General features: G+C 40.8%; 1 protein-coding gene across 12 annotated transcripts in view; it reads left to right on the top strand.

Annotated features, from left to right (window-relative positions):
* The window catches only part of CTNND1 (catenin delta 1), a 70,305-nt gene that overhangs the window by 43,965 nt on the left and 13,931 nt on the right, over positions 1–12,409 (top strand). For 11 of the 12 annotated variants that reach the window (XM_058196821.1, XM_058196798.1, XM_058196838.1 and 8 more), the window contains 8 exons: positions 40–223; positions 1,098–1,215; positions 2,922–3,075; positions 3,448–3,465; positions 4,977–5,045; positions 7,597–7,724; positions 10,612–10,762; positions 12,090–12,282. In XM_058196821.1, the coding sequence (XP_058052804.1) occupies positions 40–223; positions 1,098–1,215; positions 2,922–3,075; positions 3,448–3,465; positions 4,977–5,045; positions 7,597–7,724; positions 10,612–10,762; positions 12,090–12,282 (1,015 nt within the window). The remainder of the gene's footprint in view (positions 1–39; positions 224–1,097; positions 1,216–2,921; positions 3,076–3,447; positions 3,466–4,976; positions 5,046–7,596; positions 7,725–10,611; positions 10,763–12,089; positions 12,283–12,409) is intronic. The other variant, XM_058196846.1, reaches the window with a different exon arrangement.

Genomic DNA, 12,409 nt, shown 5'->3' on the forward strand with positions numbered 1-12,409 from the left:
CAGATGTGTTTTTGAATAACATTATATTCTCCACCACAGGGACACTCTGGAATCTATCCTCTCATGACTCAATAAAAATGGCCATTGTGGATAATGCCTTACATGCCCTCACAGATGAGGTTATCATCCCACGCTCTGGATGGGAACGAGAGCCCAGCGAAGACTCCAAGCCCCGCCATATAGAGTGGGAATCAGTGCTCACCAACACCATTGGCTGCCTTAGGTGAGCTGGATCTATGCTGTTATTATAAGGACTCTCGACAGTTCTCTGAAGAGCAGCATCCCAACTGCAAAAACTCAACCTGTGATGCTGGAGCTTGAGGATTTGTCTCTTGGGGAAAGGCCATTGGGTGCCAGGTGTTGTTTCTTAGAATAGTCCAGTTGGGAAAGAGATACAGTACTAGCCACAAAAGAGGATCTTCAGTGACTTGGTGCTTCCTGGCTTGCCTGATATGCCTTGGGTTGGCTTTAAAACTCCGGACAGTAAATCCTGGTGACTGTCCACATAATCAAAACTGGGAATAAGAGAGGGGCTTTTCAGAATGAGCAAAATGGAGCTGTTAATAGTTTCAGTAGAAATTTTATCAAAAATAGAATTATCCTGTGGTAAGATGGGCAGCCAGTAAGTTTTATAAATAAATAAATGTAAGTAAAATTGGCGAAATCAACGTTGAAACAGATGGCATGTGTCTGAACTTTGTTCAGCCATGAGGAGGACGGCAGCATTGGCTGAAAACTCAAGGTCTGATAGAGGGTATGTTAAAGCTTGAAGAATCCTCCTGTTGCTGAATTTAGAAGTTCTCCACCCAAACTCCCACATGGATTAGATTTCACAGATTGTGATCAGCTTCAGTGTGATTTGTTTGGCTTATCACTTAGTGTGAAACTGGTGATCTGTAACACGGAGTTCAATGCTTGGCATGCTTTGTGAAATCAAGCACAGCAGGGTTGGACAAACAATGCCGTAAAGCGTTGTGTGAACCTAGCCACAACATTGAAAGTAGAAGTTGGGTTAAATTGGTTTAAAGCTGACATATTTTAAAAGCCATAACCTGCTGGTGTCCTCATCCTTCTAAAAGGTTTTCTTGGTTTTATAGGAACGTCAGCTCGGAGAGGAGTGAAGCCCGTCGAAAGCTGCGGGAGTGTGATGGGCTAGTGGATGCACTTTTATACATTGTCCAAGCAGAAATTGGCCAGAAAGATTTAGACAGCAAGGTAAAGAGAGGGGGGGGGGGGAAAACACACAAAACTTCCCTCCCCCCCCAGCTCGTTTTTAGTGGAATATATGCAGTTGGGCTTTTTCCTCCATCTCATCTTCTGTGAGTTCTACTTGGCTTAACCACTTTCTGAGCAACGGAAGAAATCATATATAATTAGAGAGATCTGAAGTTTCATCTTATGTTGATTGAAGAAGAATATTTAAATTTCATCTTTCATTTCCTGCCTTGGTAAGACCACACTTGGAATATTGCATCCAGTTTTGGTCGCCACGATGTAAAAAAGATGTTGAGACTCTAGAAAGAGTGCAGAGAAGAGCAACAAAGATGTTTAGGAGACTGGAGGCTAAAATTGGGTATGTCCAGTTTGATGAACAGAAGGACTAGGGGTGACTTGATAGCAGTCTTCCAATATCTCAGGGGTTGCCGCAAAGAAGAGGGAGTCAAACTATTCTCCAAAGCACCTGAGGGTAGAACAAGAAGCAATGGATGGAAACTGATCAAGGAGAGAAGCAAATTAGAACTAAGGAGAAATTTCCTGACAGTTAGAACAATTAATCAGTGGAGCAACTTGCCTCCAGAAGTTGTGAATGCTCCAATACTGGAAGTTTTTAAAAAGAGATTGGACAAACATTTGTCTGAAATAGCATAGGGTTTCCTGCCTGAGCAAGGGATTGGACTAGAAGACCTTCAAGGTCGCTTCAAATTCTGTCATTAAATTCTGAGGCTAGCCTAGTATTCACTTCTGTTCCTTAGATGTACAATGTTGTTGCACGGGCCGTCTGGTTTTCCCATATCCTCAAAATTAAAATATCCTGTTTGGATTTTAAATAGGGTAGGCTTTTACCAAAAGATATAAAAACAAAACCAGTAAGATCTTTGGATGGGTGATTTAGAAACAAAAGTTAGAGCATCATTTCCCCTCAGCATGCATATATTTTCTTACCATTTTCTATCCCAGATCCATTATGTGTAAAGCAAGGCATAATACTTATCCTTCCTGCCACTTCCTAGGACTCCTCAGGGATGAGCAGCTTAATAAGACCATCCTCCATTTGTGTCAGTGAGTTATTATACAGCAGGCAATCAAGCTGGTTATAGTTCAAATATTAGTGTTCTAAAGTCAGAGAACAATAACTGTATAGCCCAATCTCATGGCTTGTGATTAGGAATTCAGGAGGTAGTTGTAACCCGCCTGAGAAAACTCTTTTGAAGGGTGGCATTAAAAATATTAAAATAACAATAACATAATCTAAACTTCTTGAAAGAATTCCTACTCTAGTGAATCTGACTATGCCGTCCTTCATATTAAACCTGAGTGAAAATAGCGCAGAAGGACCAAATGAGACTGGTTCTTCCTGTTAGGACAATCTCCCTTCTAATAAGAGTTGCCACCTCTCCCTTTCTGTGTATGTGTTTCTTCTGACTCGGTATCTAGATCTGTACCTTTCATAGTGTTCTTTTAAGCAGGGAATGTATAAAACACTCCCACAACCTTCAGTAACCCAGTTTTGTATCTCTTCATAAGAATCTTTAATTTTAGCTTTCCGCCCAGAGGGCACTCTACCTAGTCAACAGTTTTAAAAAATTTAAAAGCGAGTAAAATCACTGTTAAATAATGAAGCCTGAAATGGTCTGGTTATGCCGTGAAGCGTTTGAGCTCCTGTGGCTTTCCTGTCTCACGTGAGGAACTGTCTTTCCCAGCTTGTGGAGAACTGTGTCTGCCTACTGAGGAACTTGTCCTATCAGGTACATCGTGAAATCCCACATGCCGAGCGCTATCAGGAAGCCCCCATCAATGCTGCCAACAACACTGGCCCCCACGCAGCCAGTTGCTTTGGTGCCAAAAAAGGCAAAGGTATGTAACTTTTGAGGACCTGCTCCTGTGCTAAGTAGCTGGAGAAAAGGGAGGGTAGAACTAGAAGGGAGAAGATGTTGGCTTTTAAGGGCTTCTAATCCTTGGCTTCATAAGACAAGCTATTGCTTTCCATAGAAGCATCTTGGGGTCACTTTCTGGCTGTCCTGCTCTTTATCTCACAAGGCCTAAGGACTGTAACAAGTAGCATTTTTGTGTGGTAATTCAGCTCAGGTGATGGATGGTTCTTCAATTAATTTGTGGCCTATTTCCCCTTCTCTTTGCTTTATATTTCCCCCCCCAAAATGGCTGTGATCCTGCTGGCATCTCTTCTCTCTTGCCTCCCTTCTTCCCTGTCCTTCTCTGCGCCAAAAGATGAGTGGTTCGCTAGAGGTGAGTTGGGCTTTTTGATTTTTTGGCATGCCTGTTTGTGTGATACACAATTTTTCCTCCTTAGTGTGATTGAACCCAATCAGAGGCATAAGCAAGGGCGGCGTTGAACGTTGTGAGGCTCCTTGCTTGTCTCGTGGTGACAGGATGCTCTCTTTCTGTTCTTTTGCTTGCGCTGTTTTTGGGGAGAGCCATCAGACCACCCGAAAGAAATAGGATAATGATGAATCAAATGAAGTCAGCATGAAAGCCACTTCTCAATTAAGATATTAAATTGAGGTTTCAGGAAACAGGCTTGGAAATAAACAATGATGAGAATAACAGAATATACCTGGCTGCTGAGTTCTGAGTGAATTCTCGGGTTGTGTACGGATAACCTTTGGAGCCTCTGCTTTATAGGAGAGAACAATACCTACGAAAACTACTCAAGAAGCACTTAGATGTGGATTAATTTGTATTACTTGACTTTTTTTCCATGCTACCTTCATACAAGTCTTTCTGCTATTGCAGTCTTCGCAACATCCCCAAGCCTTAAAGATAGATGTAAAGTTAACTTAAACAAATAGAGATTTTGAACAAATTTTAGGCTGACTGGAGGAGTGCCATCTAGTCTAGTTAACTTCATTCTTCTCAATTTTAGTAAATTGAGTAGAATGATTTTAGATGCCTTTGGATAAATGCAGTAACTTGGCATGCTACCCAAATAAATATGAGAAAGCAGAGAATTCATTTTCTGAATTGGAGCATGGTAGCATCTAGTCCTTAATGGGAGAGTACATTGATTCTAATTTTGACTGTAGGTTAATATGAAAGAAGTAAATTTGGATTTGCACATCATGCTTCCCTATAATTTGTTCAATAAGCCACAGATGGTCATTGCAAATCAAGCTATAAACTATAGTTTGCAAATTATTGGCTGGTTTCATGCATCTTAGTAAGAAACAGATGGCTCATGGTGGCTTACTACAGCCTTTTACATCTAACTGCCCCCTGATAATGTGGATGTCAGTTTCTAGAGTTTCCTAGCCAGCTTGGTCATCAATGAGACTTCTGAAAGTTGGAAGTTCACATGTCTGGAGGCTCTGATTTTACCAACCATGTTAAACGGCTAGTTTTAAGAGCATATTTGAACATGAAAATTTAAATTAAATGGAAAAAGATCATATTCAGATGCTTGGTATGCATGGAGTTTCAAATGCACTCTTGGCATCTCCAGTTAAATGTGTTTGATCAAAACACTAGGAGACACTTTCTTGGGGGAGAGTTACTGACAGTTGTAACAGATGGTGCAGAAATAGTCAGTTCATTAGCCTGGCTCCTGTGAAGGCAGATATTTTTCTGTATCCTAATTATAGTTTAGTAGGTGTGAATCTCCTTTATTTGTGCATTTTTCCTTAAGTAAAAGAAATCAAACTTTGGAATTACATTTCTTGTGTCTGGCTATACTAAAGGCACTGAGTGGGGTCTATATCTTAGGATTTCTTTTTGTTATGTTTCTTTTTTTTCTTTTCAAGGTAAAAAGCAGACAGAGGATCCTTCTACTGATATAGTTGACTTCCCCAAAAGACAAACCCCTGCAAAAGGTATGGCTTCTTTTGCTGCTGGAAGAACAGTAGCTCAATGAAAGCAAACATGGTTGTTTGCACAAGGTGAATTTGATCCTTTCTAAGATAAGGCACCAGTTGATGATAAAAGCTCTTTGTCCAGGATCTGGTGAAGTATTTTGCTGGTCAAAATAGGCAGTATCGAGTTAGATCAGCCCTGTCCAAACTCGTATCTCAAAAATACACACTGTAGCATTTATAGCAATATTGTCTGGGAATTCTTTTAATTCAAGCATATCTGGAAGATTGGTTGAATTTGATGGGCAGTTACGTTATGATACAGTTTCCTATATTTCTAGAATACATTTTTTTCTTCAACTTCCTCCTTTCCTTGGGAGAACTGATTAGCTGTTTTCCTATATGGATTTTGTTGCATTTGTCCTTTCATGTTCGGCTTTAGGAAGGCAACGGTGGTAAGTCATATACTGCTGAGAAATGTTTTATTGGAGGTTTGAGTGAAAATAAAAATTTTCCTCCAACCTTAATAACCTCAAATCTAACAAAGGTGTGACTCATAGGTGTGTCAGGAAATTACCCAACAGTAGGAAGACCAAAGCAGTGGCCTTTTTTCTGTAACCATTGCTAACTCTGGAATAAATCAGAGCACAAATATTCTTAGTCACAGGAAATGGCTGTTGTGTGGGTCTGTACTACCAGGCCCAAGTAGACAGTAATAAACTTAGTCCGTGGAAAACTAAACTTTATTCGAACAGTGGAAAACCAAACTTTATTCGTTGTTCAACTCAAAGTAAAACAGATGCCTCCCAACACAAATTCCTCAGTTATCTCATAAACCTCGCTCCAATTAGGCAAACTGCCAAAGGCCCTTCCTGGCAAACGTCCAGAAGCCACAAAAACAAAGACATACATGAAGAAGAGGACGAAGCAGAAGACGCAGCTACAACGTTGTTTTCCGGCAAAGCTGAAACGCCGTTGCTGGTCTGTTTTAAGCCTTATGGGAGGGACCAATCATCTCTTGGCCCTACTCCGGAGTTGTCCTCTTTGCTTGAGCTGCTCTTGCCTTCTGGCAGCTCTTCTCATGCGTGCATTAGGAAGAGGCTCCTCCTGTTCCTCTGCCTCACTACTATCAGTCTCTGGAGGCTCTGGAGTCTGCACCTCACTTCCCAATGGCCCTGGCCTCACCTCAGCCTGATCGCTGTCCGACTCTGTTGCCAGCTCCGTAGGTTGTTGATGGACCACAACAATGGCCCTTAATAGGAAAGGGCTAACTTCACCTATTCAGATTAGAAGACGGGGCTTAAAGCATCTTCCTATCTACCGTACTGAGGAATCTGCTTCCTTTTAGTTTTAATATTTATTTATTTTATTTATTTTATTTGATCTGATTTGATTTTTATACCGCCCTTCTCCCGAAGGACTCAGGGCGGTGTACAGGCAGAAGTAAAAAAGACAATACAATGTACAATTTAAAATGTAAATTAAAAAACTTAATTATAATTAGCCCGAAACTTTAAAATATATAAAAAACTAAAATCCCATTTAAAATTGATATTAAAAATTTAAGAAATTTAAAAGACCGATAAAATTTAAGCCAGCCCCGCGCGAATGAAAAGATGTGTCTTCAGTTCGCGGCGGAAGGTCCGAAGGTCAGGTCACTCTTGACTTCTAGAGGAACAGTGGCTTTACATTGGCTTCCTCTTGGGAGCCAGGAATATTAAAGAAGGAAGAGTAGATGAAAACCAGTGTTCTCTCTTAGCTGTCCAAAAGCAGTCCCTGCAGTCACCTGCCAGCAAGAGGTTGCAGCTGAGAGATCTGCAAGGGCTCCAAAGAGTTGGAATGCATAGGAGGAAGTTGCAGTACCAGTCTGAACTGCCCCAACAGTAGCAGGACTGAATGAAGGTTGTACACAAGCCTACTTGTCTACCTTGATGGACCAGGCATCAGCTAGCACCAGTCTTGCAGCATCCTGAAGACAAACGTGTGTGTGTGTGTGTGTGTGTGTGTGTGTGTGTGTGGTGTGTGTGTGTGCAAAGTGTTCTTATGTGTGCAGCACCCTAAGGAACAGCTCAACCTTGACTTCCACAGCAATGTGTAAACATGGTGGGGAACCTTGAGAACTGGTTGTAGTGATTTCATATTCTCTGCTGGTGAATGGAAGTGGATTAAGTACTAAAAAGCATCCTCTTGAATTGGGTCCCATTTATCAGAGTCCTCCTTTCTCTGTGTGCTTATTCATTGAAAAGAATTCTTTGTTGCCTCTCAGTAGAACTCCCCACATCATTAACAGAAACAAAGTACTCATGAGGAAGAAACACATGAAAAGTTGCAGAAACAAGTTAAATGGCCAGGAAGAAGACACACACACACACACACACACACACACACACACACACACACTCTTTCTTTTCCTAAATTTGAAAGAGCAAGTGATGATACCAGACACCTTTGTAAGGCTGGTTGGAAAATGCTGTGATCGAGAAGGTTCTCTTAATCGATGCCTCCAGGGAAGACATGGGAGGCATACAGTTTGACCGGATTTATGTGTAATTGGTTCTCTTTCCTCTGCTAGGCTATGAACTCCTCTTCCAGCCAGAAATTGTCCGCATTTATATTTCATTGTTAAAGGAGAGCAAAACCCCAGCTATCATAGAAGCCTCAGCAGGAGCCCTCCAGAATCTATGTGCTGGTCGCTGGACGGTGAGTAATCACATAAAAGAGAAGCGGTGCTGTAAGATAAATATTTTCCCCTTAAAATTAGTAACTCCAACAAAAGTATTACATTAAGATAGCAAATGTTGGCTGGGTTTGCAAATCTTTAAGTCAAGATGCTCTATATTGACTTATATATAGGAGTCTGTGGTCTTAAAGCTTAAAGAGCTAAGTCGTAAATCACATCAAGCCAAAAACAGACAAGCAACTTGTAGAGATTAATGACAACGAACCCTCAAGCTTGTAGACTTCCAAAATAGCCAGCCAGAGCTTGTTTGCTACTTCATCGTATGTTGAAGCTGCTTTTTCATCACAACTGTATGGATTGGTTAGAAGTTTGGGAAGGGCACAAAACTACATAAGTCAAAACAACTGCAAGCAGGCTGTGCTTTCCCAAAGTCACATTACACTAAGCCCACAGATGCTGTTTGATAGATGCTAATTGCAATCAAACCAAGTGTCCTGATTTACCAAAGTCAGTAACAGTCACAACTTAGTCCAATATATGTAAGAGTAACAGTTTTATGTGATGCAACCCAGCTTTATATTTACAGATAGTCCTTGACTTAGAACTATTTATTTAACAACCAGCCCTCACACTTAATAACCCTTGCAGAGTCCCTGCGGTCATGTGGCCATAGTTTGGGGAATTGGCATGTGTTTCAAGAGTTGCAGCATGCCAGGGTCATGGGATCGCCATTTGCGATCTTCCCAGCTGGCTTCTAACAAGCAGAATTCAATAGAGGAAGTTGGATTCACTGAACAACTGTGTAATTCACTTAACAACTGCAGCAGAAAAAGGCTGTAGAATTGTACGTGATTCACCAAACAACTGCATCACTTAGTGATGGAATTTCTGGTCCCAATTGTTGTAAACCAAGGACTACCTGTAAGCCAAAACACAACCATGCATTCCAAAAATATTAAACTGAGCCGTAGATGCTGTGAGACAACTATGTAAAATTAATCAAGCAGTCTGATCTATCAAAGTCAGAAACAGACATGACTTAATCATTGTGTGCAACATGACTAAGCCAGCTTTATACTTATTTTCAGCCAGCATATTGACTTGACCTTGTAGTGTAAACATTACAAGAATTTTAAGATCAGGTTGGCTGGTTCCAATAAATTTACTTTTCAATTTAAAGTAAAAAAAAAAAAGTGCTATTCTCTCCCCTCCTGTAGTGTTTGGAGCCACAGGTATGCTGCTCATTTTGTACCTTTCTATCAATGTGGCTCCATTCCTAAGAAAACAAAGCAAAAGTTAAAACACTCTTCTACCAACAATGCTATAAAGGTTTGCTATTGTCACCCTTATTCCTTTCCTTGCTGAATAAATGTTTAGAAGTACTCAAGTACTGAAGTACATTACAAATATTTCTGTACTACGAAGGTACAAATATGTAGTACGGTAGTAACAAATAAGTAGCAATGGTAGAAAATAGGAGGTAGATGTATTAAGAGAAAGAACTAGAGAAAAATCATAAAATATAAAGACCTGCAAAGAGAAATAGAAAGATTGTAGAAGAAGTACCAATAATAATAGGCCCTTCGGATGTAATTCCAAACTATTTGGAGCACCACTTGAAAACCGTAAGCATTGACAAAAATCATCATCAGTCAATTGCAGAAGGCAGCTTTACTTGGAGCAGATTACATCCTGCAACAATACCGTTAACACCAGCAAACCATATTTGCCTATCATTTTGAGAAGGAGTCTAGGTAGGCAAAAATACCAAATCCAGTCTAAACATCTGGCTGACTGTGTGGCCAACCATAATAACAACAACCTGCGGCAATATCTGTAGCACCATCAAACATCCAGATTGGCTCTCCCAAGTTCTTGTTAAGGACTCGCTAGGTAGACAAAAATGCCAAACCCATTCTGAACATCTGGCTGACTGTGCGATTAATAATAAGAATAATAAGACTACTTCCTATACTCTTAACTAACGAGACCCTCTCAATGGGATTAAAGATTTGGCCATAGTTAATGGTCAGTTTCTCTCACACCATTTAATCCAAAGATTTGTCTGGCAGAAGGAGGCTAAACCTAGTTCAACATTTGTGCTTGTAGTTTCTCTAAAATTCCTGAGTTTTGTGGGAAACTATGGTCAAAATTTAAAGCCCAACTTGAAAGTCTTCCGCTTAAGGAATCAACGGGAACAGAATTCCTTCTCTGTATGGAAGAAAAGCAACTATGGACAGATTAAGATGAAACAGAGAAATGAGCCAATTGTCCTCCTCTCCCCCATCTGTACACATTTTGTTGTTGTTCTTCTTTCGTATACCATATCTTTTAAGTATAAATAATGTGGCATTCTGAATGTATGTCTCTGCCTTCCTTGCATGTGCCTCCAAGTTGGTGGGATGCGTGCAATTGTATGTTGACTTGTAAGATAGTCTGCCGATTAAAGATTCTGACTTGCAGAATATCCAATGAGCATTCTTGTGGTTAACCCCCTTTCCCAAATTTGGACAGCACAGACGCAATTTTGTTCTCTGGGGTAGCTGATCCAATTTTAAGAGGAGCAGCCTGGAAGAAGTTAGAAATTAACCCTGCTATTTTCACAGCTGCAGAAGCTTACCATTCAAATCTCTTCAAATGAGAGTTCAGTCGGAGATTAAAGATGTTGCATGTGTGGATTCTGGTCTTGGATAATGATGAGTTTCTAAGATAGAATAGTGAAGAATAATGAAGACAGCATTGGTAGCAAAAACTTGTTGGCCATGAGCAGTGTGTCTGGAATCCATGACTGAACTCTAATTCCAGACAATGGGCACAAGGTTGGGAAGCTGTTTGAATGATGTCAGCAGCTAGTTGCATTTATTGTAGCTCATATTCTGAGCTGAGTGTTGCTGTTCTTCCTTGCAGTATGGGAGATACATCCGCTCTGCACTGCGCCAGGAGAAAGGTCTCTCCGCCATTGCAGACCATCTGACCCACGACAGCGAGCGTGTGGTGAAAGCAGCATCCGGAGCCCTGCGCAACCTGGCAGTGGATTCCCGTAACAAGGAGCTGATTGGTAAGGGAAAAAGAAAAGGAGGGGAGAAGCTCTCTTCTGCAGGGGAATGCATCATTTAAGGAAAAATCCCACTAACAGTCATAATAGCTCAGGCTGTAAGGAGCCTGTTATTAGAACACAATAGCCTGCAATTACTGCAGGTTCAAGCCCGGCCCAAGGTTGACTCAGCCTTCCATCCTTTATAAGGTAGGTAAAATGAGGACCCAGATTGTTGGGGGGGCAATAAATTGACTTTGTAAATATACAAATAGGATGAGACTATTGCCTTATACACTGTAAGCCGCCCTGAGTCTTCGGAGAAGGGCGGGATATAAATGTAAATAAAAAAATAAAAATAAAAAAATAAAGTATTCTTATTCAGACATTCCAGACCATCAGCTGCCAAATAAAAGGTTTTGCGATACTTCCCAATCAGCATCAGAAAATGGATGGCAAGGCAGGGCCAGTATAAAGCTTGCATTTCCTCCTCCCCACCCGGGCCCCCAGGAGACACCCCCACACACACCCAGTCTTTGTAGTGCGGAGTTTCTTTACCTCATTTAGGATATTGTGTCCTTTAAAGAGAAGGAACTTGTTTATCCTTATCACCGGAATTTTGTAAAGTTGAAAGCAAGGGAGGGGAATTAGTGGCCCTCCCAGATATTGCTGAAGTTTAACGGGGCGGTGGGTGCTGGAATTTGTAGTTGAGAAATATCTGGAAGATTGCTGGAATCTGATCCCTGGCCAAAAATCCCACTGAATTAAATAGTACTTTTACTAATACTTCAGAGCTTTGAGGCCCGTTCCTACCTCACCCCAAAAATAGCTTTTGGAAAAGTGGGTTTGATACTTTTTACCTGCTCTATGCTGTTCTAAACTAAAAGCACTGTAGCTTTTTGGGAAACTACAAATCATGATATATTTATCATTTTTTCTGAAACACAAAAAAGTAGTTCATATTACGGAGGAGGAACCTTTTTATGGTCCATTCCCTCTGGAGTGCAGTGCCTTCCATCTTCTGTATCTTTTCAGTGTTAAAACAGCAGTTTCTTCTATAAGCTGTATTTAACAGTTTCATTAATTACAATGGATTCACGTGCAATTATATATTTTGTTTCTTGTCTCCTTTCCTGTTGTGTAACGTAAGTCTTGGCTGCCATCTGTTTCTCCTATCATTGTATGCCATTATGTTGTATTACCATCTGCAGTCCTTCCAATATTTCACTTGTGAGCTTCCAGGAAATTCTTGCATACGGTTTGCGGGATGGAGGTGCTGATGGCGTTTCTATCCAGCTGCTTTTCATGTTCCTTTCTCCTCATTGTGGCTCTGATGTAATCCCACTCATAGGTAAACATGCCATTCCCAGTTTGGTGAAAAACCTTCCAGGAGGACAGCAGACACAGGCAAAGAACCTCTCTGAAGACACAGTGGTCTCTGTGCTGAATACTATCAATGAAGTCATCGCTGACAATCTGGAAGCAGCCAAGAAACTGCGGGAGACACAAGGCATTGAGAAACTGGTGCTCATCAACAAATCAGGGTAAGGGGGAGTTTTGGGCCAGGGGGAAAAGTAAAGGAGGCTTCCACTTCCCTTTGTAAAAGTCTGTCTTTTTAGATTTTTTTAAAAAGGTTAAGAGTAATTGTATTTAAAATTAAGGGAATAAAAA

This window comes from Ahaetulla prasina, chromosome 1 (genome assembly GCF_028640845.1).
Source record: "Ahaetulla prasina isolate Xishuangbanna chromosome 1, ASM2864084v1, whole genome shotgun sequence".
NCBI lineage: Eukaryota > Metazoa > Chordata > Lepidosauria > Squamata > Colubridae > Ahaetulla > Ahaetulla prasina.